Source organism: Battus philenor, unplaced genomic scaffold (assembly GCF_028537555.1).
Source record: "Battus philenor isolate CCGP_79_NKW_IND1 unplaced genomic scaffold, ilBatPhil1.0.hap1 SCAF_19, whole genome shotgun sequence".
Classification (NCBI taxonomy): domain Eukaryota; kingdom Metazoa; phylum Arthropoda; class Insecta; order Lepidoptera; family Papilionidae; genus Battus; species Battus philenor.
In genome coordinates, this window is record NW_027181681.1 from 1748535 (window position 1) to 1762828 (window position 14294).

At 35.0% G+C, this 14294-nt stretch overlaps 1 protein-coding gene across 1 annotated transcript in view; it reads right to left on the reverse strand.

Annotated features, from left to right (window-relative positions):
- Mcr (macroglobulin complement-related) overlaps window positions 1-14294 on the reverse strand; it is a 47538-nt gene that overhangs the window by 17912 nt on the left and 15332 nt on the right. Inside the window, exons 4-14 of the mRNA XM_068763950.1 lie at window positions 13612-13783; window positions 12463-12575; window positions 8522-8662; window positions 7859-8084; window positions 7143-7309; window positions 6717-6869; window positions 5626-5850; window positions 3392-3569; window positions 2211-2386; window positions 1527-1637; window positions 547-687 (exon numbers count right to left, since the gene is read on the reverse strand). Of these exons, the coding sequence (XP_068620051.1) occupies window positions 547-687; window positions 1527-1637; window positions 2211-2386; window positions 3392-3569; window positions 5626-5850; window positions 6717-6869; window positions 7143-7309; window positions 7859-8084; window positions 8522-8662; window positions 12463-12575; window positions 13612-13783 (1803 nt within the window). The remainder of the gene's footprint in view (window positions 1-546; window positions 688-1526; window positions 1638-2210; window positions 2387-3391; window positions 3570-5625; window positions 5851-6716; window positions 6870-7142; window positions 7310-7858; window positions 8085-8521; window positions 8663-12462; window positions 12576-13611; window positions 13784-14294) is intronic.

Here is a 14294-nt window from a genome sequence, read left to right on the forward strand (position 1 = left end):
TATTTAAACACCTGTATCACAATTTTTAATAACTATTATGCTTAATACCATTTTAATGCATCTGCTTCTAGTTTAGTATTTTTCAATCTTTTATATGCCATGCTCCATGTTAGCCTATCTTATTGCCTCCTATGTAACATATATATTTCTACATTAAAGCGAAATGGTTAAACTCGTCTCGAGTCCACTTTCGAATTGCCCCCATGTGGGGTTGGGAAGTTGGGAAACACTGTTCTAAATAGAAGATGCTAGGATTACCAATGTATATATGATTTCTATAGCACTTTGTTAACAGCTAATAACTAATGTAATTTGCGTACAATAATTCATCAAAAATGATGGACTTTGATATATCCAATGTTTGTCTGTGTGGTTTAGTTCTACCGCCTCTTTGTAATATTGATTAAACATCTTATTTAATTCTTTGTATAATAAGCGTATATAAGATGTGTTAAAAGAATATAAAAAGTGTTTGGTGGTGGTGTAAGATGTGTTAAAATAAATAAAAGAATATAAATTTGCAGTGTCTGGTGGTGGTGAACTAACATTGTTCCGCGAGATGCCGTTGACGGGGAAGGTGAGCGAGTCTGCGAGCACGTGGCCGCGACGCTGCGCCGCCCACACCAGCAGCGTGGCCACCGGCGACATCTCAGCAGAAAGCGCCACCGCGAACGTACGCACGCCCTCCTGCACACACGTACATATACAGGATGATGTCTTATATGTGTAAAAACTTTAAAGTTGTGAATTAATAAAAAATATAAGACTTAATTTTATCTAATCATGCTGTATAAAGAGATCGTATAATAGTTAATTTTAATATATAGTTATCAAAAAATTTAAAACACTTTTTATTATAATAATATCTGAAACCATTGATTTATGAATAGAATGTATGACACAATGGACAACTAATGAGCTATACATTTATCAAATTAAAGTTTTTAACGCAATCCATGCCATGTGGGACATATACGACCCCCGCTGCACTTTTCGTTCAGGCCACCTGCAGTTCTCATTGAAAAACAAAAGATTCTTAAACAAATGAATTGTAGTGTCGAATATAGATAACTTCACATCACGTATGCGCGTACGTAATGCATATTAAAATTTCTAACTTTTTCCCGCTAATTATAGCTTTGCAGTATTGAAAATGTGTAAAGCATACGTCTTAAGCGACTTTAAATTTTTAAAGTGTGGGTCGTATACGCTTGAATGGAAAATCTTCAAACATTGCCGCGGCATGGAACATGTTAATACTTATTTCCTATCATCCTGTGCATCGATATTTACATTTTATACACAGACATGTAAGTGTACCCTTACAAACACACTAGACAAGCTGGATCATTTGAATTTTTTATTTATAAAAAGAAGCACACCACTATTTTAGGTACATAGAAAATTTACAAACTAAATTAAATCATTGGTGTTTACATTTAGAGTTCAATTTAAGTTCTCATAGTTTATGTTATTCTATAAATGATTAAAAAAACTTAGCTCCTAGAATGTGAAGTTAGATATACCTGCATAATTTCCTGGCCACTTGTCAATATGATGCCCTTGGCCATGACGACGTAACTGAAGGACTCCATGAAGAAGTTGCTCTGCACGTGGAATATAATATACTCTCCCACCTGGAATAGATGTGACATTAATAAATAGAAAATTAATTATGTGATTACATAATAATTTTGAAATGTGCTTTTTGTTTAATAAAACCATGTCACAAGGCTGCTGTAGGATCTCTTTTTACCTTTATTTTATTCTAAAATACTATGTCACATGTAATATGTTTTACTTAGTTCCTTAATCGGAAACAATCATTAATAAATGATTTAAATTGTAAGATATTAATTTAATTTTGTAAACGATTACAAAAATATTTTTTTTAATAAGTATCCTGGCCTGTCCAAGGCTTATTGGAGATAGTGGAAGAATGCAGTAGCATTTTTTTACTTGCCCAAATACTACTCATAGATTCCACCCATTAAAGCTCAGTCTAAAGCCTCTTTGTAGCTAGGAAAACTCTAAAGCTGTCTGGGGTACTTCAGCTCGAGCCACTAAAAACAACTGCTATTTTCCTTGAAGTAGTCTAAGATGGACTTACTCCATGGGAGATTTGAGAGGGCAATATTTTTAAATTACTCTATGAGGAAGAATAGAAGCCACTGATCTACAGTTTAACGTGATTGGGAGGTAGTATGTACCCTGGCATCGGTGGTGCTGGTGGCGACGCGCAGGTGGTGGTTGTTGGGGCTGTAGTGCGCCACAAAGTGCACGTCGGCGGCTGCACGCCCGCCCAGAGCATCTGCCAGCTGCGCATTCAGCCGCACGCCCGTCACGCCGCTCAGCACGTCCCTGTAGTTGGGGTCGTTCTCCAGCTCTGCAACATCACACCGAGATATCAAAAATACGCCTTACATTAATCGCATATGACATGTTATTCTTTATTCGAGTATTTATTCCACATATATTAGCGTCCATGTCTTTGTTTGGCACTAATCGGTGTAACATAGCTCTTGAGGATGCCCTGTGGAGGGGTGAAGCACGTGTTGAGTGATTTGACGGTGGTAGTTGTGTAATTCGCATTGTTTGCCGCATACGCATTTACCAGCGGGCTGGCGGGCGATGCACTTTGTTGCACGACTGCCACTGCATGTGCGGAAGTGGCTAAATATTGGTCCTTTTCTTACATGTCTTTATTTATTTCAATTGCTATAGTAATTTTCTCCTTTTTTGCTTTCTTCACTGTCACAGTGTTTCGTTGTTTCAGCCCATAGATGGCACCACTGCAAGGCAAAGAGCTTCCCCAAAGATATATATGGGGGAATATATGCTATGATCATCACACTAGGCAATCGCAATGTGGTATTATGCTACAGAGAGGATGCTACTTGCTCCTCTGGAAACGTGTCTGTGAGCAGTGGCAATCATATATAATTATTGCACAAAGTGTAAATTATATGTAATTATATTCCGGTAATTGAACCCGCGACATAAGATCGCTATTCTCAGTCCGCAACCGATGATCCTACCATTGCTGTTTTTACTTGTACTTATTAGCGCTTAAGTTACCCAAGTCCTTTCTTAAACTATAGATTTAGTTAAATCTTAAACTATTAAAATTTTTTAATGATTTGTTTAACAGATTCATTCTATATAATGCGCTTGCTGTGAATTGTTACAATATTATTTTATTGAAATGCGATACTAATAACTTCACCAGAACAAAAGCCTTTTGGAAGGGCTTGAGGGGCATAAGGAGACAAGCCACTCACTTTAATTAGTTACAATTGATTCCCTTCTAGTTAAATCTGTGATGATGCTAAATGATTCACTTCTGCAACAGTTGGAAGGAGCTCCAAAAAAAAATATGAATAACCCTTACTCAGCAGTTTGTACAGGTCAAGTCGCAAATGCCATACAGCATCATGTCCAGGAGCGAGGGTCGGACGTTGCGGCTCAATAGCGCTGCCCCTGCCTTCCACCTGCACGTTGACGACGAGCGACACGCCCGCGGCCTGCCACCTGGGCAGTGGAGACCCGTCGTGATAGGAAACCACCATCTGGAAACAATCGATATCACTTTAAAATTATGCTGTGATAAAATTTTGACTATAATATGTACATAATGATATATAGTGTACCTCATGAGAATGTCAGAAGAGACCAATTTAACAGAAACTAATATAAGAATGAACTTCCTTTAAAAGCATATATCAAGTTCCCTATGAACAACATATATGCTGCAGTTTATTTAAATCCATCACAAAACAATTTAACACATTCTGTGTCACTGCAAGTTTTGAATATTTTTCATTTAGGCTGCGTGGGGCATAAACGACCCACACTTTAAAAATTAAAAATAGTCGTTTAAGATGTATGCTTTACACTTTCAATACTGCAAAGCTATAATTAGAGAAAAAGTTATATATTTTCATATGCATTATGTACGCGCATGCGTGATGTGGAGTTATCTATATTCGACACTACAATTCATTTGTTTAAGAATCCTTTGTTTTTCAATGAGAACTGCAAACGGCCTGAACGGAAAGTGCAGCGGGGTCGTATACGCCCTACATGGCATGGAATGTGTTAAATAAAATAATGCATACGTAATTAACTTTTTTATAGTTACATATAGATAAATAGCTCTGTAGTATAGGTTAGACCAGTGTTGGACCATTAGACCCACATCTGACAGGGGGAAAATTTTACCTTTTACCTAAAAACTGTGTATAGGTAACGTAAGAGTTTTAAAAAGGCTAAAATTGGACGTGAAACATAAAAGGTTAGAAAACCCGTTAGACTGTACTACAGTATGTAGCAGAGTTAAGATAACTATTAGTGGTACTCTTAAAGAAGAAAGACATTTCCGTATTAATTTTATTTTACTCTCTTATCTTTTAATAACAAAGAACTTAATTTTTAGACGATATACAATAATTAGGGGTGAGGAAATTTCGTATTTACGAAATAGATGCGAATAAATGCGAAAATTACACATAAATGCGAATAAATGCGAAATGTATGGTAATGTTCGTATTGATTATTAAATTATTTATTAAATATTTATTAAATTATTATCGTATCGCCCGAGTCGCAACTCGCGTCAATTGCAGTTTTATATCTTAATGATTAATTGGATTACATACTTGACTTTTTCAATGAAGTGGAGAATCCAAATCTTAGTATTCTATTTTTGAAAAAATGTTACGTTGATATAACTTTTAAGCGAAAACAAAAAATTCAAATAACTTTTACCTCTGAGTTCTGCCCCAAAATAATGAAATTGATTGATGATTAAGAAGGGACAAGTTATACAATTGCACACCTGTTATGGAACAAATTAGAGGATTTAAAATCATCGCTTGAACGACACAAGGTTATTTTGATGAAAAGACGTCACTACTATGTCTTAAGCAAGCGACAAAAGTTTCAGTTAACTTTCTCTTCACATGAAATTAAATAAGACGAACGAGGCTTTCTTTCACATTGGCCAATTGTTTTCTCCATCTGTGGCTGCAAGTTCAACCACATTAAATATAAACGTATTGCTGGAAAGCTTTTCGAAAATTCCTTTTTTCCAAGGATTTCCTCAAATTGAGCTAATTGATGGGTATGCGCACTTTCATAAGTTAATTCTTCGGCCTATTGATATAAATGAAAACCCCAATGTAAGGGGCATTTTGTTGGCTGTCAAAAGCAACTTCCCGTCCTTTGCTGAAGCAACATTACAGAGTATTTGGAGTCCAACCAACAGCGTGGACGCTGAACGCTTTTTCAACATATACAATTTTGTCGTAATGGACCGAAAAACGACGCTTAAGGAGTCAAATGTTGAAATTTCTACAATGTTATCTTTTAATTAATTAAAATTGTTTAATGTTAAGACTTGTACTTTGAAATTTTGTATTTTGTTAAACTTTACTTTCATATTTAGTAATAAAATTACTAAACAAGTATTTTTGTTTAATAAATACCTAATTTACACCAATTTTATAATTTCAAAAATATAAATGCGAAATTTATGCGAAATTTTTAAATTTTGAAAAATATAAATGCGAAATTGGTGATTTTTTTTTGCGAAATTTCCGTACCTCTAACAATAATATTACTCACGTAAATATCAAAAGGCATAGTGGGCTTGAAAACTTGAAGTGAACCGCCGAGGAAGGTGACCGCCAGCGAGGAGTTGAAGATTCGCGCGATGCTGTAACCTTCGATCACGTCGTCGAGGAATGGATCGCCAACAGACGCTGTGATGATCACCTCCACGCCGTCCAGGGTAGGTACCAGCTGCGCCAGCTCCGACATCGGATATTTGAAGTCGTAGGTGCCGTTGAACTGAATTCATATCAAAATATTTGTTATAATTATTATTGGTTAGTCAAAAATTTTGTACATGGTATCACAGTAAAATTGTTGACATTTAATTTTTTTATAAATAAATTTATTATAAAGCAAAATAAAGTGTATACTATGTACATTTTTTCGACTGACATTTTGTTTTATCAAGAACATAAACTATTTAACATATACATGTATATCATAATAAAAACTTTAAAAGTTTTTATGCCTATTTTCGATCAACATTTTTGATATTGGTTACTTTATGCAGTTATAAAACTAAAAACAAGTAACACACATTAAATTATTTTTTTCTCATTAAAATTCGACAAGTACAAAGTTTTGTACTGCCAGACGTTATTGGCCTGTACCGCAGGAACAGATAATAAACAATAATTAATATCAATATGTAGTAATTTGATTATTTATAATACGTTTTTTATCAATATATTTTTTTTAAATCTGTAATAATTCATTTTTGGATAGGTTGCACCATATATAATTAACAGCTAATTAGGTACACATTTATCTCTTTAAAGCTTTTACAATACCCGGCGATAAATATTGCACATCCACCTTTGGAAACACTGTCTAATTTCGGCTTCGTAGAGCGTTATCTCTGTTGCACGCCTGACAAAACGTCACAGACATGCGACAGAGATAACGCTCTACGAAGCCGAAATTAGCCGATTGTCTCTTTTCAAAGGATGATGTGCAATATGAATGCCAGGTACAGTACACCTGCAACCAATCACCTTGAATATTCGAGCTTATTTACCATAAAGAAGCCTTTAACACTCTACAAAAGCTGTGTTAAACTTTTAAAGCTTAGAATATAATGATAATATAGTAGAGGTACTCACAAATCGTAAATACGGCAACTTGGTGTTGTACGGGTTGTTGTAATAACTGCTATATGTGGAGGTGGTGTACGTGTTGTAGTTTGGATTATCCTGGTACTGCGTGGCGAGCTGAATGGGATCAGGCTTCGGCATCCAGAACGGGAACTTCTCGTCCTTGAAGAAGTGAAAATATGAATGTTGAGCTTTGATTTTGATTCGCTGAATATTACTGTAGTCCATCCAAATTAATATATAAATAATGACCCATCGTCATTTCGCAGCTAAGCTATGTTCTTCAAATTAGATTGTATTAAATTACAGAGGAATAATCTATACTTTCAGAAGTGTTTCCTTCTATTAGTCATACGGTTCAAAACTGTATGGTTTTCGATTTAATGTGTAATTACTTCTTAGTGATGAATTATTTGAAAAATATTTGACACTCACAAAGTTAAATAGCCTCGTGTAGACTTTCTGAGGGTCGTACCACCAGTCGGGCTGATCCAGCTGGTTGGGCTGTCCGGGCAGGTGCTGCGCAAGTGAAGCACTCGCGCGGTTCTCCTCCTCTTGCATGTAGCTCTCGTTGTACAAATAAGGATTGTAGTTCTGACGCGCTGCAATACACAATAAGTCTACTATACTCTCCTTCACAAGTATATTTACAAGAAAACAAAAAATTAAAAAATAACTTTCCATTTTGGTATATTTGTGTGAAAGGTTCTGTTTTACACAGCATGATTAGATATACTAGTAAGTTTTAGAAGTATGAAAGTATAGCTCCATATATATATATTTTAATCACCCTGTATTATTCTGTAACTGTCCCTTCACCCGCTTCGCGTGCCCCACACTGCCTTCTGTGAGAGTGATTTCAAATAATCCATTCTAAATAATTTAAATAAAATTGCCAAAATTTTCCGGCCAAGTGTGAAAATAGGCATTTTTTTAAATAAACACCCTTAGATTTGGAATTATGTAAAATCGTAATTCTCAGCTGACCTCTAATCTTTGCAAGGAATATTTCTAACAAATTTCTGGCCTTTAAGCTTTTGGCTCCGGAGATATCGCGATGTGTCAGTGGCAGTGACGTAGGTGGTACTGTCTAATACAGGATGATTGTAACACCACTAATCACCCTGTACACCTTTCATGAAATATCTCACCTCTGGCGTACTGATTCGTGGGGTACGCTCCGTAAGCACCAGGCTGTCCCCTGTTATTGAACTGTCCCTGGGTGAAGTAATGCGGCCGGTACTGCGGTATGGGTCTCACGGTCGCCTTCAGGGTCAGGTTGCCCCGGACCGGCGCGCCGGAGGTGTAGTTAGCCATGATACGCCCGTGGATGTACGGCTCAGTGTTGAAGAAGAACGCAGGCATCGTCACATTCACCTGCGGGTAAAAATTAAACATAGGTATTGTAGATCTGGCTTTTTAAATAAATCATAAATTGACTGACGCGGCATGATCATAAAACTTGGTGACAGTCATAGATGACTGACGTGTTAAACGTATTGAATTGCCATCTCGAGAAATTGATATCTAAAAACTTTTATATTGTAAAACCCAGACTGGAACCACATTCTTGACTGTGATGTATCTGTATGAATATTATGTCAGCGTCATAATCATTTCATCCATCCTCTCTGTCTCCCTTTCTCACTCTTTCTTTCTAACTCCTCTTTCTTTCTTCTCTTTCTCACTCTCATTTATCGCTCCCCTCTTGAGAAAAAGGGAGTGAGTGTTTTTATTCACTCTTTTGCTCTTTTTGCGCTGCTATGAAAAATGGTTCAGCGATATAAATTTTAGTTGTTATACAGTAATGATACCTCGAATCGAGTCTGATAGTACTCCTCGACGAGGAAGTGGGACTCCTCCATCTGGCCGAGCGCCTCCACCCGTACGCTCCACTCGCCGTACTGCGGCTGGTCGGACATCTGGTACTGGAGGCTCACTGTACCGAAGTTGCTCTGGAAAATGAAGAATTATGAGTTTAATAATTTACAAGATATTGAGGTGGCTTCTAACTGAAAATTGGTTGTCAGCTAAAAGTATTCTTTTATCACTGTGAAAAAATTCATTAGATCGAATAATGGTCATTAAACCTCAATATAAAATATCTATATATAACTATGTAAATGTCTGTGAATATTTTACAAAAGTAGTAGTTTTTTTAGTTTAGAAGTTTTAGTATAGTAGTAATAATGTAATAGAATTTACCAAAATTCATCATAATTGTATTATTAACTTTAAGTAAGTGTAAATCAGTTTATAAGCGAATAATAGTTTATTTAATATTATAACAATCTTTAGATTCTTTACAAATACTATCAAAAAAGTATGGCTGAAATATATCAGGCATAGTTTAAAAAATTAAAAATATACATAAGAGGAAGCCAAATTAAAAGTTATATGGCAACACTGGATTAATTTCTAACTCAAATGGTCATTTTTATCTTTACTTTATTTTTTGGGCACATCAACATACACACAAATCATACAAAAAAACCTTACAGCTTATCTTGAACCTTGCATTCTTGACAGATGTGCAAAACATTTTATTTAAGTAATAACACAGCTAGACCATCACCGGTCAACTTCATCATCATATCAGCCGATAGACGCCTCCTGCAAGACATAGGTATCCCCCTTAAAGATTCCCAGTGACAGGTTCTGCGCTGCTCGCATCCAGCTACTTCCTTCTTTACTATGCCGTCGGTTCACCAGCAGTGGGTTCTTCATCACTGTTGACATTAGTTCCTATACGGATCTTCTCATTTCTAATTAGATCTCGCAGCTGAACTATGAGGATAGTCCTTTACACTGCTCTCTTACTAATACTAAGCCTTTTTATGACCGTCATAAACCATATCATTATCTAACAAAAGCTATATTTAATATCTTGAATTCTTAATAAACTGTTTTTATTTATTTATTTAATTTATTTATTTAATATTCTTTATTGTACACGATATGATACATAATATACAGATACAATAATGTACAGAAAAGTACAATGGGCGGTCTTATCACACAAGGCAATCTCTTACAGACAACCACAGTAAGGAAAAGATAATAGTACTTGTAAAGGGTAGTTCGCGTGTACAAAAAGAAAAAAAAATACATATTCACAAACAAATGAAGATAAATATACATGAACATACATAGACATACATACTTAAACATACATACATGCGTATGTAACATATATACTTATAATTAAAAAAAAAGGTTTAATACATATTATAAATATAATACAATAATAAATAAGAACATCAAACTGATTTGGATCGCACTTGCCTCTGATAAAATAAAGAAACAGAGGAAGAAAAAGTACTGAATGAAGGTATAAATAATCATAGATCTAGAAAATAATTTTTAACCATTTTCTTAAAAATAGTTAGTGACTTGGCACGTCTTATTGTCAGCGGTAAATCATTCCACAATCGAACAGCCTGCGCGGTGAAAGATTTGGCCATAAACGAGGAAGAGTGCGCCGGTATTTTTAATTCCAGATTATCTGATGATCTCAAAGACCTCTCATGTGTATCACGAAGAAATTGAAACCTTGATTTGAGATAAGAGGGAGTGAGTGGATTGAAAAGAATATTATAGAGTAAATAAAGTATGTGAGTATTCCGGCGAAGCCTTATTGGTAACCAATTGAGCTTAGCGCGAAATTCCGAAACATGATCATATTTTCGGAGGCCAAATATGAAGCGAATACAAAAGTTATGAAGGCGCTCAAGTTTATTTAGTTGGTTTTCAGTGAGGTCTAGATAGCTGACATCTGCGTAATCAAGGATGGGGAGAAGGAGTGACTGTGCAAGAGAAATTTTAGTAGTGGTAGGTAAAAAGTAGCTAAGACGTCGCAAAGACCTTGACCTTATTTTATTTATTTAACATTCTTTTTTGTACACGCTAGGATATATATAAATAATTTCATAATAATAAATCTATCTCTTACAGACAACCGTAGTATGGATACAGTGGAAGTATAAATAATGGGTAATTAATGTGCAAAACATACATATGTATATGACATGTATACTTATAATAAATAATATATAATACATATTATAAATGTAGAACAATTATAAATAAAAACTTACTATGTATGTTTATGGTCATATTGTTACTAGGTATTTCAACATTAAAGCTACAATATGTTATAAATTACGAGATTCACATATATAATTAATAATATTCATTTAGTTTTATTACCCATTTATTATTTAATATGGGTAGAGTAAACAAAATTAATAAAAGGATTAATATCATAACTTTTTGCTGGCGGAGGAAAAACATCTTTTTAAACTAATTAATTCATCCATGTCAAAGTAAGTGTGTGAGTTATATGAGAAGATATTATTATTAATTTACCTTTAATGTATATTATGGATCTAAATATATATATATATCGAAAATAAAGTTTAAATCCTTACATCACATACTAAATAGGTCATATACAATTCTTGGAATGTTTTGCATTGACTGGACTCCTATAGCATATTGTTTGTACAGACACAGAGGGTAATTTTAATCATAAAATTCTCCTTACACAAAGACACATCAAGTTTGAACTAACAATGGATGGACAATGGTGTAACTCGGGCCCGGTTGACCAAATAAAAAGCTTTTGTAATATAACATACATTGCAGAACTCGGTGATAAAAATTTCACATCGTTCTTTGGAAAGAGACAATCGGTTAATTTCACACGACTGACAAAACGTCACATAGGTAGTGTGCGACAGAGATAACGCTCTACGAAGCCGAAATTAACAGATTATCACTTTCTAAAGGTCGATGTGCAATATTTATCGCCGGGTATTGTAGTAACATACATCTCGCTGTCCATATCGAATAGAAAAATAATCGCCGATATCATTTTTACCAGATTTATAATTTTTTTTTCCACGGGCCGGTAATGTATACGTATGCAGGATCAGGAATGGACTAAAAATTTAGGGAGTGGACAGATCAACTTCTCAAAAGAGAGAAAAACCCTGCGCAAAATGGTAAGATGGCGTAATTAACCCTTTTCTTGATAATGTATCTGTAGAGACACATCAGAATTAAAAAAAAGTAGTGTCATCAATTTCGAACGCAAAGTAATCATTTGTATGTGAATGTTAAGGCAATTTCTTAATTTTCGAACGCTTCAGTTTTTCTGTTGGCATCTTTGGGTCTTAAAAGTCAAGCGGTATCAATCTAATATATAAAATTCTCGTGTCACGGTGTTCGAAAATGAACTCCTCCGTAACGGCTTGACCGATTTTTACCAAATTTTATATGCGTATTCAGTATGTCCGAGAATCGGCTACTATCTATTTTCCATACCCCTAAGTGATAAGGGTGGTCCACCCCTAATTTTTATTTTTAATTTTTTAGACAATTTTTTTGGTTTTTATTTTATTATGATACAGCATACAAAAATACATACAAACCTAAATTTTCACCCCTCTACGATCAACCCTTATCTTACATTTGTTAATTAAAAACTTTAATTTTTTTTGCAAAACAACGTTTGCGGGATCAGCTAGTATTAATGTAATATTTTAAAAAAATCTGACAAGTTAAGGGTTAAAGTCGCCGATGCAGATTGGTTCCAAAAAGCGAAATCAAGAGAAGATTGGGCAACCTAGAAGCCTTCACCTGCAGAGGGGTTCTAGCAGAAGATTAAAAATCACACCGTTGATTGTAGTCACTTTCTAATTTTATAAATTTTCTCATATTTTCAACAATATGTATAAATAAATATACGGACCTGTCTGGATAGCCATCTCTTCATGATGCGTCCGCTCGGATCAAGTATGTACACGTCTATAGAACGACCGAACGCCTTCAGCTCCGTGTTTATTGGTATCACGCGGAATTTCACTGTGAACAATTGAAATATTTTTTTCACTGGAAGGGTTTTAATAGGCAGGAATCCCACATAACCCTATCCTCCCCCCAATGGCAGTGTATCTTGACCATTCCGAAGATTTCACCACCGAAACAAAAAAAAAGAGTAGCAGAACCCAATATTAATTATAATTTTATTGACAGAATAATGCGAAACCCACAGAGGTTTCAATTAATGTTATATAGATCAGTGATTCCCAAAGTGGTCTATATCGACCCCTAGGGTTCTATGACAACCTGCAAGGAGTCTACGTCAGCAAAAAAAAATTTGGGGGTCCATGAAATGAAAATGGGGGTCCACGATAATGGATCTCAACACATACACTGATAGTACCTATTTACTTACATCATACTATCTTATAATATCAAAACATTTAATGTTACGTATATTTTACATAACAGATACAAAATTTTATTTTGAGTAGTTTTAATTTAAATTCAATCAATAAATGTATAAATTAACGTGTGTTTTTAACACTAAACTTCACTACAGTTAGAAATTTACAGGAAATCAATATCAGGTAATTAGTGGGTCTACCCAACACGGAAAAACATGGCAAGGGGTCTACGACACAAAAAAGTTTGGGGAACTTTGATATAGATCATAGGTTCCGTGACTTTTTTCTCATAGACCACTTGCAAAATTTAACTGGTTGAACCTCTGAATATAGAATTTACAAGTACAAGTCTCTGAGTATGCTAAAATATTATTTTCCTATATTGAATCAACCTATTGAACTATAGTGAAATCAACCAAACATTTTTAATAAATTTATGTGTACTCCTATTTTAGTTCTGGCCAATACTCCCTCGAGGTGGACTGAAGACTCCACATTGTCGCGAGAAGGCGCTGCCTATAGGCGGAGGCCTATTTTTTTAAAAGTGCTTCTATCGGCTGACATTATGATGATAAATTTTATCACGCCAACATAAGCTCCTGTCCAGTCTGCCATATAACCCAGTGGATCCACCTGGATCACATCGGGAACCGATGACATTTGAAACTAACCTGTCTGTCCCTGTTTGTAGACCGGCTTGTCCATTTGTATGAAGATGGTCATGAAGCGATTGGAGAAGGTGAGCTGGGTTTCGTTGACGAAGGCGCGCCCGCCGAACGGATCGTCCAGATATAGACCTTCGATCCGCAGCTTGTAGTCGCCCGCCACCGTCGTCGCCGGCACCTGCACACAATACAGGATGATTGATTATATATATATATATACCATAGCTTCTTAAACTTTTGTCATTCACGACCCCATTTATGATTGCGAATTTCTTGACGACCCCATATACAAATATAAAAGAAAAATAAATTAATATTTTTTGATGATTTATTTATTAGGTGACAATATACATATACATATGAAAATATATAGTTTTAGAATTCGTTTAGAAACATACAAAATACTAAAATTCAAAATTGCACAAAAAATTATAACATTGTATGTATATTAGTTTAAAACCTTCAACAAATGCGCGTGTCTAGACGCTGCAAGTCAATAGTATTCCGTCAACTCTAGTGATGTTATAAAATGGTATATATAAATATTTGACATTAAGATCTCTCGACCCCAGAATTTTGCTACGCGACCCCATTTGGGTTCGCGACCCATCGCTTAAGAAGCCCTGATATATACAAATACATGTGTTTATATATATATATATATATATATATATATATGATGTGAAAGC